General features: G+C 42.5%; 1 protein-coding gene and 3 non-coding genes across 4 annotated transcripts in view; 2 read left to right on the forward strand and 2 right to left on the reverse strand.

The window, feature by feature from the left end:
• Positions 1 to 8,705, forward strand: part of LOC138046415 (RPA-related protein RADX-like) — a 10,029-nt gene extending 1,324 nt beyond the window's left edge. Inside the window, exons 2-6 of the mRNA XM_068893054.1 lie at positions 700 to 848; positions 3,064 to 3,675; positions 4,950 to 5,063; positions 7,323 to 7,454; positions 7,811 to 8,705. Coding sequence (XP_068749155.1) covers positions 700 to 848; positions 3,064 to 3,675; positions 4,950 to 5,063; positions 7,323 to 7,454; positions 7,811 to 8,562 — 1,759 coding nt within the window. The 3' untranslated portion in view covers positions 8,563 to 8,705. The remainder of the gene's footprint in view (positions 1 to 699; positions 849 to 3,063; positions 3,676 to 4,949; positions 5,064 to 7,322; positions 7,455 to 7,810) is intronic.
• On the reverse strand, positions 4,604 to 4,676 carry Trnat-ggu (transfer RNA threonine (anticodon GGU)). Its single transcript has one exon. It is a non-coding gene; the product is annotated as a tRNA-Thr (tRNA).
• On the forward strand, positions 5,929 to 6,001 carry Trnak-cuu (transfer RNA lysine (anticodon CUU)). The gene has a single exon. It is a non-coding gene; the product is annotated as a tRNA-Lys (tRNA).
• Trnak-cuu (transfer RNA lysine (anticodon CUU)) lies at positions 6,632 to 6,704 on the reverse strand. The gene has a single exon. It is a non-coding gene; the product is annotated as a tRNA-Lys (tRNA).
• Positions 8,706 to 17,945: the final 9,240 nt, after the last annotated feature.

Raw genomic sequence — 17,945 nt, forward strand, 5'->3', positions numbered from 1 at the left:
GCCGAAGTCGCTAACATCTATAAAACACGTGTTTGGACGAAATGGAAGAGTTTAAAGGAAGAGATATAGCATTTGTGAGCGATTGGCTCACAAAAAAAGGTCTTCAAAAGGTCTTTATTAAAGACGGCAGGAGCCGACAACGATTGTTCTTCAGTAGGGTATGACAGACAAATCCGAGGATAAGGTGGGGAATTTAAACACCATGTTGGCCCGAGGGGGCGGGAATTTTAACGATCCAATCTTCAAAAGTTCAAATACCCGGGCTTTCCCCCCCCCCCCCCCCACTCCCGGGGGTAAATGTTGAAGTTTAGAGTTAATCGGTGCATTATTTAAAGACCCTAAAGGTCCGAGCAAATGTCTTCAAGATCCGTTCGATTTTGTTGAACAGCATTTGCACCCTGCCTCTTCAACCGTGTTGCACGTGTTGAATCAAAAAAGTTAAAGCGATGAATGAGTTTAAAAAGTGTTTAAACTTTGCTCCAACAACCATAAAACCTTTTCTTTTTTATTGCAAATGTTGAATGTAGTTGACGCCATTTGCATTTTTTCCAGGGCATTTTCATAATCATTAGCTTCAGAAGTTGCTGAAACTGCGTCTGAGATGTTTTATCTATGAGTAGATGTTTCGATTGAGTAAATAGAATAAAATGTCATATGATTCTTTTTAATTAAATTGACCTTTTAAAAATCCCTCTCCAGATTTATAAGTAGGAGATCTCTGTCAAACTATCCATCAGGATTAATCTTTGATGTTGTTGGAACTGTGGTGTTTGTCGGCCGTGAAATCCGAGAAAGAAAAGGAAGTAGTACTTCATTCTGGACATCAAAATGGGTTCACCTCAAAGATGGTAAGGCAGTCTCAAAATTATATTCATTGTCGGAGGTGGTTATGAAATAATTTGAGGGGCTCGAGGAGGAAAGAAAAGGAAAGAACCTTAAGTGTCTAGTCTTCTGGCGCTGAAGCACCAATAGACCTTTTTGAAGATACCGCGGCAATTTTGAAGAACGCTGCATAACGATAGGTTTAATCAGCAAAAACAATAGTTCTGCACGCCCTGCACGTGCGTTTTACGTTTTGATACATTTCTTTTCCGTTCTCGTCTTGACAACAGGGAGCTTAAGATTAGGGAATTTAAGATCTGCAACGGCGACGGACGACGAAAACGTCACCTCAAAATATAACTCTCCTTTATCATAAGTCTTTCGCGATTATTCAGTCTCTTTCACGTCCCACAGTGTGGGCGAAGTATCCTAAAAATAAATTGGTACGAGCGTTTTCAGAGTTAAAGTAGAGAATGAAAGATTCCCTGTTGCATGCTCACGTTGTCGTCAAAACTTCAAATTTGGTGATTTCACGTCGTCGTTATGCAGAGGACCGCTAAGATACTTGCTAAAATCCGTGCTGCACGCGCAGCACGATTATTTATGCTCTTTTAACCAATAATATTATTGCTTTGTGGCGTTGTCGTAGTCGTAGCCGTCGTCGTTTCTTAAATTAATTAGGGAGCTTTAGCAACGACGACGGGAACGGCAACCAGAACGTCATCTAAAAACATAAATTCGCGTTATTGCAATCACTTCGAGACTATTCCAAGCTTTTTGATATGACAAAGGTGTAGCAGTCCCTCAGGAATGAAAGCGTTATGAGCGGCGCTTAATTTAGGGGAGAAAATGAAAATTTATCTCCAAGTGCTGACGTTGTCCATAAATCCTCCAATTTGGCTATTTCACGTTGTTGTTTTGCAGACGACGGCAAAGAAAGAGACAAAAATGAAAAATGCACGTGCAGAGCGTGCAAAGCTACTGTTTTTGCCTACTAAATATGCAAATTTTTGACGTTCTCGTTGCCGTCGCCGTTGTAGTTGCTAAAGCTCCCTACTAGTACTCCCTATTTTACGACGGCGACGGCGACGGCAACAACAACGGCGCAAAACAATGATTTCATTGGCTAAAAGAGCATTAATAAACGTGCTGCACGTGCAGCACGGATTTTAGGACGGATTATTGCGGTACTCTGCATAAGGACGACTTGAAATTACCAAATTTGAGGTTTTGACGACAACGTGAGCATACAACAGAGAATCTTACATTCTCTATTTTCTCTTTGTAACTGGTCGTACCAATTTATTTTTAGGATACTTCGCTCAAATTGTAAGAAATGAACGAGATACAATAATCGCGAAAAAATTATGATAAAGCAAAGTGATATTTTCAGGTGACGTTTTCGTTGAAGTCGCCGTCTAACGACGTGAAATGATCACATTTGAGGTCACCTGGAGGACGAGAGCACCTGACGATGATTTTTCAATTTTCTCGCTAAATGTCCGCACCTTTCTCACCAATTTAAATCTTGGAATGTGGACTCACACTTTCCAATCCGAGACTTGGAGTAATCGCAAAATTATTACAGTAACGGGAAATAATATTTTTAGCCAACGTTCTCGTAGCCGCAGTCGTCGTCGTCCGTGCATAAGGTCCCTATTATGGGATGCCTAGGGGGGCAAATACATATTAATTGGTATCCGATAATGTCTTTCGAAACAATATAAATCAAAATGGCCGCCGTACAGCCGTATCTGCAAAAACGTTTCTTGGGGACACTTAAAACTGAAATCAACAAATTAACGCAAATCAAATCAAATGTTGCTTTTTGGAGATGAGGGGAAACCGGAATACCTCTCGGTGCAGAGTTGAGAACCAACAAACTCAACCCACGTATGACGCCGACTCTGAAAATCGAACCCGGGACACATTGGTGGGAGGCGACTGCTCTCTCTCTCTCACCACTGCGCCAGCCCTGCACGATACATAGATTAAAGCTTCGCAAATTCCCCACTTCATCAGTTTTACACGACAGTGCATGTAGTGTGGGAAGAACTGTTCCTTCGACAATGAACGACAATGAGTCCAATCCGCTAACGTTTTAAGGCGTTCTGCAGCCGTATTTTGGTTCGGTTTGTGGTATTTTGATTTTTGAGTGTCTGGTTAGGTAAGGTTGGATTGGGCGAGATTTAATGATAAGGTGTAAGCACAGATTTTAAGGTATTGTCATTTGTTTTGTAGGAACAAGCTCTCTGCCAATCATCCTTCAACTTTATGCCTCTTCGCAGCCTGCACAGTTTGACTCCATTGCAGTTGGAAACATCCTCGTTGGTGCTCGCATGCTTCTCAAAATAGAGACTCTAGACTCCAAACACCGCAGATGCTGCTTCTTCACCACAACCCGTGAAACGCAACTATACGTTATAAAGAAACCTTCCGACGCAAACAACAAACCGTTCTCGGGCTTTGGTGTCATCGAGGAATCCATCAAATGGCGGCAGTCACTCGAGGCTAAACAGCTCCTAAGAGAGTCTTGTAATAGCGGCTATTACGACTTTCCACCGTTGCCGCACTCGCTTGAATCGTACAAGAGGATTTTTCCTCCAGAAAAACCGATGGATTTGATCACAACAGTGAATCTTGGCTTTGTGCTGAAGGAGTTACATTATCGCGAACGCGTAAGACTACACATTCAAGCTACTATTGTAGCTCTGGAATTTGTGCCTTTTGCCGGCAGCGAGACATCTTTGCAGCAAACGTCTGGCGAAAGTAGTTGCTCGCAACTAAGTGAAGTTCATGTTGACGATGAAAGGGAGCAAGCGTCGTCATCGGCTTGTTCCGGTATTCAATCAAGTGAGTAAACGAAGTGTGGCATAGTAAATATAGGAGCCCACTCTTTAACTCGAAAGGTCTTCCAATATACGTTGTTAGGGAGCTTTAGCAAAGAAGAGAAGCGCCAACGAGAAATTCACTTGAAAGTAAGCATTAATTTTGCGTTACTAAGGTAGGTTCACATATTGGTCTCTCGACCAATCGTATCGCAAAGCAGATGCATGCGGCGCGGGAAACCGCTAGCACGTCGGAGGCACGATTACTTTTGTTTTTATTTTACTTCTGATTGGGTGAGAATGTGGCGCGAGATTTCTGAGCCAATCACTACGAGTATCAGTGCAAACGAAAGCAACAACGAAATTGCTTTTGACAACCGTTAATCATGAAATTCTGGTTTCATTTTTCAACGAATTGGAAGCGGAGATAGGCCTGCCGAGGTTCGGTTAGAGCCACCTGGATGGAACAAGCATATAATAGGGACTAGTTCAGATCTGACCTCCCTCCTTTAGGCTCATTTTATGATTGTTCCAGTACAAAACCGGCTTACTGGTAGAGGGGAATCATTGAATAAATTGCTTCGCCTATTTAGCATATAGCCAATTTCTATTCCCACATGTAAGAAACCAGAAGTAGGTATCTAAAGTGCATTTCATAAAAAAGTTCTTTGTAAACGTTTGAGCCCGATATACAGAATAATCTTTGAGAAGTATTACTTTTGGAGTTCTAAATCTTTTAAGGAATGCATTTGCGCCTTAATGCTTTCGCTGCGCAATAATATATCAGCCTTATTTGTTGCTAGAACTTCCTAGTTTTAGTTCTGCACCTTCTGACAGGAGACGGGAATCGGTCGATAGCTGCAATGAAAAAAGCTTCCAGTGAAGAGAAGAATTCAAGTGAAGCTATGACCCTCGCAATTTTTGCAATTGCGTAAAGAAGCCTGGAAAATTCAGGACTTCAACGGGGTTTGAACCCGTGCCCTCGCGATACCGGTGCGACGCTCTAACCAACTGAGCTATGAAGCCACCGACGTTGGGAGCTGGTCATTTGTGGATTCCAAAGTTCCCGTGAGGAATGATTCAACGATGAATTGATATATGAAATGAATCATATATGAACTGCGGATATGACATCAAGTGAAGCTATGACCCTCGCAGTTATGAACGCAATTTTTGCAATTGCGTAAAGAGGCCTGAAAAATTCAGGACTTCAACGGGGTTTGAACCCGTGACCTTAGTACGGTTAGGTTGAACAAAAACTGTGACTAACTGCTTGAACTTGTTTTCCAAATACTGTAGGTGGCAAGAATTCCACAACTTCTTCAAGCCAAGAAACCAGATCACGATCAAGCGCTGAATCTTTCGAAAGTGAACGCAAGAAACTGAAAGAAAACAAAACAAGACGAATGGAAAGTATGTTTGGATGATATTGCGTGTCATACCTTGTAGAACACTTGTTAATTATTTAACGCATTTGAAAACCCATATTGTACGCCTTCATCGCTATGCATAGTTATTTTGTTTGGCTGGATCATTTTGAACGTACATACCGGCATATATAAATTTTCGTCGAATTTAAGAGTAGCTTAGTACAAAGTCAATGCAATAATAATATCAAAATAGGGCGACTTTCATATAACCTTGAAAAACAAACGTAAAAACAGAACTTAAATATAAATGCAAAACATTTAATTGGCTTATGGAACAAAAACAAACGAGCGCGAATTTTCATTGGCTTAGAGAACGCGGATGCAAACAACGTCATCTCCCCATGGAACTTTCGGGGAAGTTTCTCTTTGACGTCATTTGAAATGCAGTACTGTGATTGGGCAATCAAACTCTTTATTGTCCATTTTAGGAGTTTCCTTGGCGGGAATAAGGAGAAACCTTGTTTTAATCTTGGCAAACATTGGTCCGTAAAACAAATTGCGAGCACTTTTTCAACGTCATACGAAAGTCGTTCAATCAAATATACTACAACACTTTATTTGGTCATGGCAGCGAAACGTCGCAGATTTTATATAAGCATGAAGTCTGACCGTCCCGCAGAATGCAACGGCGTCACTTGCGTGTAGTCTTGAAAATCAGATGAATCACTTCGTAAGAAACAAAGACGTGTTATGGCGTGCAGAGGTAGAAGACATTGAACTTCGCTAGCTAGGACAAGTCTGCCGCTGTTTCAGTCTTTCTCTACCAGTTGGCCGCCCCAACGGACCAAGCTGCAGTCTCTTTTGAATGCTTTATTTTAAGAAATAAATCATACCATTTGGGGCGTGACGCCCGGCTAGCTCAGTCGGTAGAGCATGAGACTCTTAATCTCAGGGTCGTGGGTTCGAGCCCCACGTTGGGCGCCTGTTTTTTTTTTTTTTTAAATAAAGTTTCAGGTATTATTTCAAAGATATCCTAGTGGCTCTACAGAGATCTTGCGGCTTGATGGCTGGTTACGTTCTTTCCAAAGAACTGGTTTTCCCTTTAAGCGAAGCAGAAACCGACGAGTTTCTTAAGTAGCAAACTTTCGAGAAAATCTTGTTTTTTTCATGTGGCTGCACAGCATAATTTTATATAAAATTTAGATTAAATTTGGATTCGCTCTGACGAAGGGCTAACGCTCGAAACGTCAGCTTTTAGAATCTCTGTACGGTGGCCAATTTACATTATCAACTCCGTTGATAAAACCAAATTTTTGTATACTAGTTCCCCACCGACGCAGCAGCACAGTTTCTTTAGAAACTACCCCCTTCATAATTTTATGTAGGCTATCCCAAGATCCGAACCAGACGCACAAATTCGTGGATGGACTAAAAAGAAGATTCTATCAAGTGTTATCACTTCTGTTGCTTTGGATCAGCTTTACCTCTTACTTTTCCTTCTTCGAACCCTTCTGGCTACTTGGATATCTATCAAGTTTTATCTCTAAGGAAAAGCCAAGTGATGTATTTCTCAAAAAGGAAACCAGAGCCTTAATCAACCAATAAAACATTCGCCCAACGTGGGGCTCGAACCCACGACCCTGAGATTAAGAGTCTCATGCTCTACCAACTGAGCTAGCCGGGCTTTCCAATGCTTGGCGGGGAACATTTCAGAACGTTATCAGACGGGCATGCTTGTGTGTTTGGTTCTTGAACAAGGTGCATTTCGGGCCTATGATCATCCTGAGATACTGTCGAAAATTAAATTAATTAATATTAGTAGGCGCACAGTGGGAAAGGAAGATCGGAAGACAATGGAATGGGTCATCGGGAAGCCCCCATGCCGTTTGTGCATTCGTTGACATTCTACTCCGCAGGCATCAAAAGCTGTCATACGTACCTCTCGTAGCACAGTGAGTTAGGGCGTCGTACTTATAAACAGTACTGGCAATGGTCTCTTGGAGTGCTGAAGTAATGCGAAGGTCGCGGGTTCGATCCCCCCCGGGAGCAGTTGTAATTTTTCACACTAGGACTGATGTGTAGGTCTTTTCGTTAGTTGAAAGAATTTTCGCACTCAACGATTTCCATGCTACATTGACAAGATTGGCTAAATTCGGTTCATCTCTTACCGAAATACCGAAATACCGAAATATATCTTTGTCGACATGCTTCCCCTCCCCCCCCCCCCTCCTCTTTAGTGAAGTGTTCTACGCATGCACTGCTGACCACAAATTGCTGACCGCTATGAACTTTTTCTTTCTAGCACGCAGTATGAAAACGTTAGTTGAAAATGATTCAGACAGCGACGACGAATTAACTGCTTCAATTGGAAAAACAAAGAAAGCATCTGTCAAAGATCCTAAGAGAGTTCTTCCCAGCAGAAGATGTAAAAAAGGTGAGATCAGTTTTATTTAGTACAAGACACCAAAATGAACACTCTACGGATCGCAGACCCAAAACGTTTTTCGGGACTTTCGAGAAACCGGCCTCTGAATGTCAAAACATATTTTTGCGATTGTTTTTGTTTTGTATTGCTGCGCCTTGTGATTGGCTTACAAATCTCGTGCAACGTTCTAAGCCAATCAGAAGAAAAAGAAAGATCAAATTTTATTTGCTCGCTTGCGTTTTCCCGCGTTAAGGGGCGGCTGCATGTATTTTCTCTGCTTTACGATTTGTTCATTTATGTTAACTTTTGTGAGTTGTGATAACTACAAGTGCAAACTGATGTTTGATTGATTTATATTATTGTAGTTTTCCGCGAACTTTCTAAACTTGTGCGTGGGAAAACTAAAGCAAAACACGAGGCCGATGAAAATGTACCTCCCGAGAGAAAACGTAAAGGAAAAGAGAAGGACATTCACTTACCTAGAAAAGCGAAGAAGCAAGCAGCGACGCGGAGACCCGATACATCACTCGATGAAACAAAGAAAAGAAAAAAGTTGAAAAGTCGTCAGCGTTCATCAAAGAAACGAAAAGAAGAAATTTCTCAGACAACAGAAGACAACGATAGAAGGATCTCTTTAAATTCAACCCAACCAGAGAAATATTTTCCCTTCAGGATTTTAGATGAAACTTGGCTGCAGATCTCGGTAGACACACCATACGTTGGCTTGTGGAAGCCCAGCTGTCACGACGAGACCTTTTCGAGGTTCTGCAGTCAGGGACCACACGAGATACGAGCGGTCCCGAGTGCCGACCGCCAAGGCTTTGTAAACAGCGAAGGTTACTGGCGGCTCATGTTGGTGGGATTGAATCGGAGAACAATTATCAACGCTATTTTCATGCCAGCAGGGCCTCAGAAAACTGCCGACCTATACGGGGAACCCGAAGACGGTGCTTTCATGACTGCGTTAACTACGGGAGCGTTTGCAGGCTGGTATCCTGTGGAAGCCCTTCTTAATCGCGCAGAAGAGGAGCTGAAAGGAAGGAGAATGGTTTTCGTGTTGGACTTATATAGTCACGGTGAAGAAAAAGTTGAAATAGTTATAAACAGGGCTTATTGATTCCAAAGTATTACGCCAAGACAACGTTGACGAGATCGAGAACGCTATCAGGAAAATAAAATAATATTTGCATCATTACAATGATTTTACAATTATTCCAAATCGGCCCGCATTTAAAATATTCAGGAATTATACTGGCATTGAAGTTTTTTATATTTAGGGGAAAGCTGAAAAAAAATCACCGTCATGTTTTCACGTCATCCAATTTCCAATTTTGTCCAAATTTGGACATTCGTGTATTTTTTAGTAGAAGGTGTGAATGAAAATGTACCAAATTGTGAAAGGCACGTTCGGGGCGCGCTTATCCATTGCTATGGCTCATAAAACCTTTTTATCGCGTTCTCGTTTTCGTCATCGTAGTCGTCGTGGCGAAGGGTTCCTGTGTTGGCTTTTAAATTGAAAAAGACTGGAAAGAGCATGAAATGGAGGCTAATACCAAATTGAGGCTAAATCCATTGCATGTTCGTCCCAGCCCTACCGGGAAAGACGAACGAACAGGGCGGGACGAGTTTGATAATAATCTGTAGACCGTATGATGAACTAACCCCACAATCTAATATCCAAATTGCGTAGGCATTCAAACGAAAAATTTCGGTCGAAGAATAAATTGCAGTTTTCTTCCTCGACGGTTTTAATTTAATTAAGTAGCAAATTTTACTCTTTAAAGTGTTGAAACTATTTTAATATAGGCGTCGGATGAAGCTGCCGTTTCTGACTTTTTCTCTATGTCTACATAGAAGATAGTCTTGAATACTTGTTATGTCTGTAAATAATTCATGGTTCTTTGCCGAAGGTATTTCATTTTTTTTATTCATATTCTTGTACAAAAGAAAATCGTGGTATTTTGAAAACAGAAATTCTGATCTTTTTTACATAATAACTATTATTTTTCTCAAAAATCTGAAACGAAACGTCGAAAAATTAATTGCATATTTTACTAACTTTGAACTACTGTACACTTGGTTTATTACTTATAAGTTATTTTCAGTCGTTAAAAACGATTAAATGATGTGAGAACTTTGAATTCCTGAAAAATTTTTCGACGCCCAGTTCAGACGTGGAGTACCACTATAAGCTTAGTACTCCGTGACCTTAATTACAAACTCCCCAAAAAACTTTGTCGGAGAACAAAGTGTAGGATTTGACTCCGTTTTTCGACTTTGGATTCTCTTCTTTTTTTTTTTTTTTTTTGAGGGGGGGAGGGGGGGGGTTCTCGATTTGGTTGCGCGTGCGTAAGATTTCTATTTGAACTCTTTAACTCCTCATTTAAAGGCAACCACGGATGACTGCGCGACAAGGTACTGGGGAAATATGTATTAAAGAATTGTGGGCCTGTCCGGAAACGAGTTTTTGTGTTTTCGTTGCACGCAATGCAATATCCGGTCATCGTAAGACTCGTGAACACATCTTACCGGGCTAATTACATAATTTCGTGGGATTCTGTAGGCAGCCACGGTAACAATTCGGGCTTGTTCCTTACTTTTTTTTCCATCGTCGGCGTAGTCTTCATAGTCACAAGTGTCACTGAGCATACCCACGGATATTGAATTAAGCTTCGATCGGGAAATCCAATTTTATGTCCTTCAGTATTTCCAAACTCCCTTACAGAAATTGGAACACCCACACTTGCCCCGGCTTTCTGGCATTTTGATAGCGCGTTAGACCACTCGGCAAGAATGGGCAAGCTTTAAAGGTAAGGAGAATTTTCTACGTTATTTCTTTTCTTTCTTTGTTCTTGTGTGTCCCATTTTGAACATTAAAAAAAATAGCCATCGTGGTTACGGGGACTTCGCAGCGGTTTCCAAGTACTAACTCCATTCGAACGGGCTCAACTTCAGTTGACACTTAGAAAACGATTGCGATCTTTGTGTTGAATTCGCACATGTCTTGTCGAACTTGAAAGAAAAAAAAACTAACAAAAACCCTGTGTCTTGCCGTGATTTTGTCACAAATGTATTCTTTGTTTCGTGAGTTGTTAAAGCCTGGTTTTCACTATCGACGCAAGCATAAAAGAAGCATACGCAACCTCGGTCGCTTGTAGTTTATTACAGCCTTTTGTTCGAACAATAGACACTAATTAACGACAAGTAAATGCGCTTGCGTGTGTTGCTTGTGATTATGCTTTTGTCGCTGGTGAAAACCAGGCCTTAGTATAAACACGCAAGGTAACTTGATCACAGTTAGGGGTCCGCTAAAATCGATGTCACTTTCGATTTTGCGATTTTACCAGTACAACCAAAAGTAGGATAGAAAAATTAAACGTAGCAAAAATCTCCCAAAATGTTTTTCGCTGATGGAAACTCGTTATATTCGCGGCAGAAAATTTAAGATGTTTTCATCTCGCAAATTTTGTTTGCTGATGGAAAATTGTTTTATTCAAGATCGACACTTCCTAAAACCTCCTTCTGCTCTTCTTAAAAACTGTATATCAATATTGATTTACAATTGCGTCAATATTTGTTTTCCATAAAGCAGCCGGGCTAACAAAATCTATACCTTGCTTAGTTCGCATTTTTGAGCGTTAAAATGTAATTCTACCTCGTCACTAGTCCTAGTCACTGCGGAGCTACATGAGAAGCATGCGCATGCCACAGTAGCTAGTCAACAGCCCTTTTCACGTTAAGTTTTTCTCATTTGCATCACAATAAAACTAGCATGTATGTAAGGCAATTTCGGGCTACTTTGTAGTTTTAACCCGAAATTGCCTCGCATCCACGTTAGGTTACATTATAATGCCAAAGAGAAAAACTAACCGTGAAAAGGGCTTTCGATCGCCACGGTTTTTTAGCCACTCCACGGGCGTTTCACTGACTGCACCCCGTTTTCTTTCGTGTTTACCTTCTATACTCCAGATAACGTGGGGTAAGCTTCGAGGAACCCTTCTTTTTCGCGTTATTATATATTTGCTAACTATTCTTCACAATCAGATTACTCTTTAAGAAAGAATGACATTTTGCTTATTGGAGTTGAAAGCGTCTTTAGGTACAAACTTTAACGGGTTCAAGTTAGGCATGTAGTGCGCATGGAAGACACTCACATACCTAAAGCCTCATGCAAAGAAGAAATGTTGGAGGAAGGCCAAGCATCATTGGGACCCTGTCAGTACCGTTGGAGGTATTCCACTCGAGCCTCAGCTTTCCTTTCCCCAACGTCGATGCTGTGACGAAGGAAATGATGGAGCGGCCCCTGTTAAAATGTCCTTTCTACTGCCTTCCACTGCACCACAATGTATCCAGACGAGGTTGGCGGTAGTGTTCATTGTAGGTGCACGATGACAAAGGCCCCTCTTTGATAGAGGCTTTGCACCGTCAACTCCACCCAGACGTTGCTGAGGAACCCTATTACTGCCATTGTAGGGAACCCTCGAGAGTGGTACTTGGTCCCGTATGCAGTAACCTCTCTTCTTTATGGGATGGGTGGTCACTCGGACCCCCAAATGCTCTCGCCTGTATTTAGTCTTTATTTCATTAAAAATCGTTTGTACGCTTAATTTGCGTGATTTGAGCTTAATTTCCGGTTGTGTGACACCTCAATATGTTTCCGGGGTACTTCTGATCTTATGCCCATATATGGACTGACATTTCTGTATGCTTCATTTGCATCAAATCCTCCTTTTTTGTTGATGTCCCTCCCGTTCCCATAAAAAGTCTCCATTTAAAATATGCAAATTTTATGCAAATGATATGCAGCTGTATATGTAGTTGAGGTGGTCATTATGGTCCCATTGGTCATGGGGGTCATGGTGGTTACAGTAGCTGTGGTGGACATGGTGGTCACAGAAGTTGTGGTGGTCATGGTAGTTGTGGTGGTTATGGTGGTCACAGTGATCGTGGGGGTCATGGTGGTCACAGTAGTGGTGGTGGTTATTGTGGTCACAGTGACCGTAGTGGTCACAGTAGTTGTGGTGGTCGTGGTGTTCACAGTGGTCATAATGGTCACAGTAGTTGTGGTGGTCATGGTGGTTGTGGTGGTCGTGATAGTCACAGTAGTTGTGGTGGTTGTGGTGGTCACAGTGGTGATAGTGGTCACAGTAGTTGTGGTGGTCATGGTGCTCACAGTGGTCGTGGTGGTCACAGTAGTCGTGGTGGTCGCAGTAGTTGTGGTGGTCGTGGTTGTCACAGTGGTTGTGGTCGTCAAGTAGTTGTGGTGGTCATGGTGGTTGTAGTGGTCGTGGTAATCACAGTAGTTGTGGTGGTCATGGTGGTCACAGTGCTCGTGGTGGTCACAGTAGTCGTAGTGGTCACACTGGTTGTGGTGGTCGTGGTGGTTACAGTGGTCATAATGGTCACAGTAGTTGTGGTTGTCATGGTGGTGACAGTGGTCGTGGTGGTGACAGTGGTCGTGGTGGTCACAGTAGTCGTGGTGGTCACAGTAGTTGTGGTGGTCGTGGTTGTCACAGTGGTCACAGTAGTTGTGGTGGTCATGATGGTTGTGGTGGTCGTGATAGTCACAGTAGTTGTGGTGGTTGTGGTGGTCACAGTGGTGATAGTGGTCACTGTAGTTGTGGTGGTCGTGGTGGTCACAGTAGTTGTGGTGGTCATGGTGGTCACAGTGGTCGTGGTGTTCACAGTAGTTGTGGTGGTCATGGTGGTTGTAGTGGTCGTGGTAGTCACAGTATTTGTGGTGGTCATGGTGGTCACAGTGGTCGTAGTGGTCACAGTAGTCATGGTGGTCACATTAGTTGTGGTGTTCACAGTGATCGTAGTGGTCACAGTAGTTGTGGTGGTTACAGTGGTCATAGTGGTCACAGTAGTTGTGGTGGTCATGGTGGTGACAGTGGTCGTGGTGGTCACAGTAGTTGTGGTGGTCGTGGTGGTCACAGTAGTTGTGGTGGTTATGGTGATCACAGTGACCACGGGGGTCATAGTGGTCGTGGTAGTCACAGTATTTGCGATGGTAATGGTTTCAGTTTTCTATAATAGGCAATTTTCACATTGCTTGTTTTAATCCATATGCCCAACGACCATTTCTCAGCCAAAGCAAAGGAAACTGTCGTGAAATAATGTGGAAACCAATAAATTATGTACTTTCCATTTTGGGAAGTTGGTAAAAGATCAGGTTATTCACTCCAAAATTTTCTTCTTATTATTGTTATTATTTTTATTTTAAATTTGAACTTGTGCGCTTGGTCTATTTTATTTTTCACTTAACTCTGCTCAGTTGGCTATCTATGTCTAAAAGTTGTGGTGGTTATGGTGGTCACAGTGATCGTGGGGGCCATGGTGGTCACAGTAGTAGTGGTGGTCATGGTAGTTGTGGTGGTTATGGTGGTCACAGTGACCGTAGTGGTCACAGTAGTTGTGGTGGTCGTGGTGTTCACAGTGGTCATAGTGGTCACAGTAGTTGTGCTGGTCATGGTGGTTGTGGTGGTCGTGATAGTCACAGTAGTTGTGGTGGATCTGGTGGTCACAGTGGTGATAGTGATCACAGTAGTTGTGCTGGTCGTGGTGGTCACAGTAGTTGTGATGGTCATGGTGGTCACAGTGGTCGTGGTGGTCACAGTAGTTGTGGTGGTCGTGGTTGTCACAGTGGTCGTGGTGGTTATGGTGATCACAGTGGTCATAGTGGTCACAGTAGTTGTGGTGGTCGTGGTAGTCACAATAGTTGTGGTGGTCATGGTGGTCACAGTGGTCGTAGTGGTCACAGTAGTCGTGGTGGTCATGGTGGTCACAGTGGTCGTAGTGGTCACAGTAGTCGTGGTGGTCACATTAGTTGTGGTGTTCACAGTGATCGTCGTGGTCACAGTAGTTGTGGTGGTCATAGGGGTCACAGTAGTTGTGGTGGTCGTGGTGGTCACAGTAGTTGTGGTGGTCATGGTGGTCATAGTGGTCGTGGTCGTCACAGTAGTTGTGGTGGTTATGGTGATCACAGTGGTCATAGTGGTCACAGTAGTTGTGGTGGTCATGGTGGTTGTAGTGGTCGTGGTAGTCACAGTAGTTGTGGTGGTCATGGTGGTCACAGTGGTCGTAGTGGTCACAGTAGTCGTGGTGGTCACATTAGTTGTGGTGTTCACAGTGATCGTCGTGGTCACAGTAGTTGTGGTGGTCATAGGGGTCACAGTAGTTGTGGTGGTCATGGTGGTCAGAGTGGTCGTGGTCGTCACAGTAGTTGTGGTGGTTATGGTGATCACAGTGGTCATAGTGGTCACAGTAGTTGTGGTGGTCATGGTGGTTGTAGTGGTCGTGGTTGTCATGGTGGTCACAGTGGTCGTAGTGGTCACAGTAGTTGTGGTGGTCATGGTGGTCACAGTGGTCGTATTGGTCACAGTAGTCGTGGTGGTCACATTAGTTGTGGTGTTTACAGTGATCGTAGTGGTCACAGTAGTTGTGGTGGTCGTGGTGGTTACAGTGGTCATAGTGGTCACAGCAGTTGTGGTGGTTATGGTGGTCACAATGATAGTAGTGGTCACAGTAGTTGTTGTGCTCACAGTGGTCATAGTGGTCACAGTAGTTGTGGTGGTCATGGTGGTTGTGGTGGTCGTGGTAGTCACAGTAGTCGTGGTGCTCACAGTAGTTGTGGTGGTTATGGTGGTCACAGTAGTTGTGGTAGTCATGGTGGTCACAGTGGTGTTGGTGGTCACAGTAGTTGTGGTGGTCAAGGTGGTTACAGTGGTCATAGTGGTCACAGTAGTTGTGGTGGTCATGGTGGTCACAGTGGTCGTAGTGGTCACAGTATTTGTGGTGGTCATGGTGGTCACAGTGGTCGTAGTGGTCACAGTAGTCGTGGTGGTCACAGTAGTTGTGGTGGTCATGGTGGTCACAGTGATCGTAGTGGTCACATAGTAGTTGTGGTGGTCATAGTGGTCACAGTGGTCGTGGTGGTCACAGTAGTCGTGCTGGTCACAGAAGTCATAGTGGTCACAGTTGTTGTGGTGGTCATTGTGGTTGTGATGGTCGTGATAGTCACAGTAGTCGTGGTGGTCACAGTAGTTGTGGTGGGCATCTCCAGATACTCGGATTTCCTATCGCCGATGCCTACTAATACAGGGATATTTTTGCGTGGTTTAAAACTATCCGAAGAAAGTAGATCTTAGTAAGTAGTCTTGGTATCCAAAAAGAAAATTGGCGGTAACCATGCATTTTTGAGAGATAATTAAGCTTCAATTTGGGAAAGAACGCCATACATTGCTTTGTATTTTAAAGCTTTTTACAAATATTATTCATGAATTATCTTAGAAAAATGCGTGGTTACCCCCAATTTTTTTTTTGGATTTCAATAACACTTGTTAAGATCTACATTTCCTGCATAATCACACACTGGGGCAAAAATATCTTTAATTAGTAGGAACCGTCCTTAAAACGGTGGGAACACTTCTGCCAGTCAAAGGGAGTCAATAGATATGACGCGAGTGTGGAGAATGGCATTGACTTCCTGGCGACTTTGTTCACCTTTGGTTTAGGCTACCGTGCAATAAACAATGCCCGATCAGCACTGTCTTCTGTCCTAATTCTCCCCAACAACATAACCTTTGGAACACACCCACTTGTGGCTTGGTTCCTAAAAGGCGTTTTGAACGTAAACCTTCTTTGCTAAGATATATACCACGAGTGAATAGGACTGATGACGAGGTAGAATTCTAAAATTAAGCGAGATTTACCTTAAGTCGATGTTTTGATTGGAATTCTATCTCGTCGAAAGTCAGGAACGGAGGAGTTACATCGTTCTTCACTTTGCTCACGCTCGGCGTTTTCAAGATTGACTAGCTAGCATGCGCATGCTTCTCATGTAATTCCTCCTTTCCTGACTGGCAACGAGATAGACTCCAATCAAACATTGACTTAAGGCAAGTCTCGTTTAATGATAGAATTTTCGATCCTCAGTGAACATTTGTCTTGGAAAGCTGTCAGAAGCTCAGAGTACACCCTTAAAGGAGCAGTGTCAGCGGTGGCGCATGCGTGACAGCATGACAAATTTTTTGAAAAAGTTTGTCAACTTTTTCAAACCAGTGTGTGCGGTGTGAATATCGCCATCCGTGGTCACTTTAGTGAACCAAATATCCTGTGGCGTTCGGAAAAAAAATTCACTATATTTTCGTTATTCTTTGCTCCTTTTGTCTTTGATTTTGTTGTTTGGAAGGGGTTTTGATCGTGTTTTACCACGTCGCGTCGTGGCGGTCATTGAGCTGGAAGCGGACAAGTAGTGATTCAGTCTCCTCAAGAAAGCAAAAGAAGAGCAGTTAAAATCCCAACACAGCATCTACAATGAAGAGAATATTTTTAAGACGTGAATTCATGAGAAATTCGACGTAGGGTGTAATCGAAGCGCAAGCTGTTTCAGTATTACCAATGATCGAAGTCCATTTTCGTATTTCATTTCCAGCGAGTCGCTTAAATGCCACAGACCACTACATCATCGTTTGTTGATAACACATTTACTATCTTCGCTCTAAAATTTCTATTTGAATATTTTGAAGAAAAAGCTGCATTATGATGAGAGGAACTGGATGCACTGGTTGTGTTTATTTGTTGCACGGATTATAAAACCGCAAGCGGTGAGTAAAACACGGCTGAATTTTTTCGCAGCTTATCGTCTTTCGACTTCAAAGTAAATGCACTCTCTTTCAGCTTTGAAATGGCATGTTAATCTTGATAATATGTCTGGTTTATCGCAGAGAAAAAATTATTTATGTTTAAGTGCTTGAACCGCCCACAGTGTTCCCGGTCAAACTTCACTGAATTCAACTGTCACGCAGAAAACAAACATGGCATCATATTTGTGTTCGATTTTATTTCTTGGACTCCAAATCATCGATAATTGATAAATTTTTCTAAAGCCACGTTTAAGGTTCCTTCTGCAGCACAGATTACGTAAAACAAAAGAAAAAAAGACAGAAAACAAAACAACTCCAAATAAAGACTAGTTCCTATTGACCAAAAATACAATGCTTTCCGGTACATGCAGAAAGACTCATATTTAGTCTACATTTAAACAGAAAAAGCAAAACAATTGACATCTGATAAAATCTCTGCGTGTGAAAAATACTGCGCATGCCATCGCATGACACTGTCCCTTTAAACTTGTGGTGAAAAAGAAATTGTAAGGGAACTTGAAAATGATCAACATGTCAGCCTCGAAGCCAATGTTTGTCGATTTCCTTTTATTTTCTTCAATCTTTCTTGGTTTCGTATGTTATTGAACCACATGTCTTCTCAGGGAGTATTTAGCAAATACGTCTACCATGGCACTATAATGATTTACGATACCAAAACAGTATCGTGTACTATTAGACCTACATATTACGCAAAGACAACTTGAATCTCCTGAAAAACAAAACGCAGCTCAGTTGACAGTTATGGAAAAAACACTGTCAAGTTACTGCACTACCACTAGTTCGCAAGGCGTGCCTATGTTTAAAAATATCCCGTATCTCGTCAATCCCCCCT

The sequence above is a fragment of the Montipora capricornis genome, chromosome 1 (genome assembly GCF_036669925.1).
Source record: "Montipora capricornis isolate CH-2021 chromosome 1, ASM3666992v2, whole genome shotgun sequence".
Taxonomy (NCBI): domain Eukaryota; kingdom Metazoa; phylum Cnidaria; class Anthozoa; order Scleractinia; family Acroporidae; genus Montipora; species Montipora capricornis.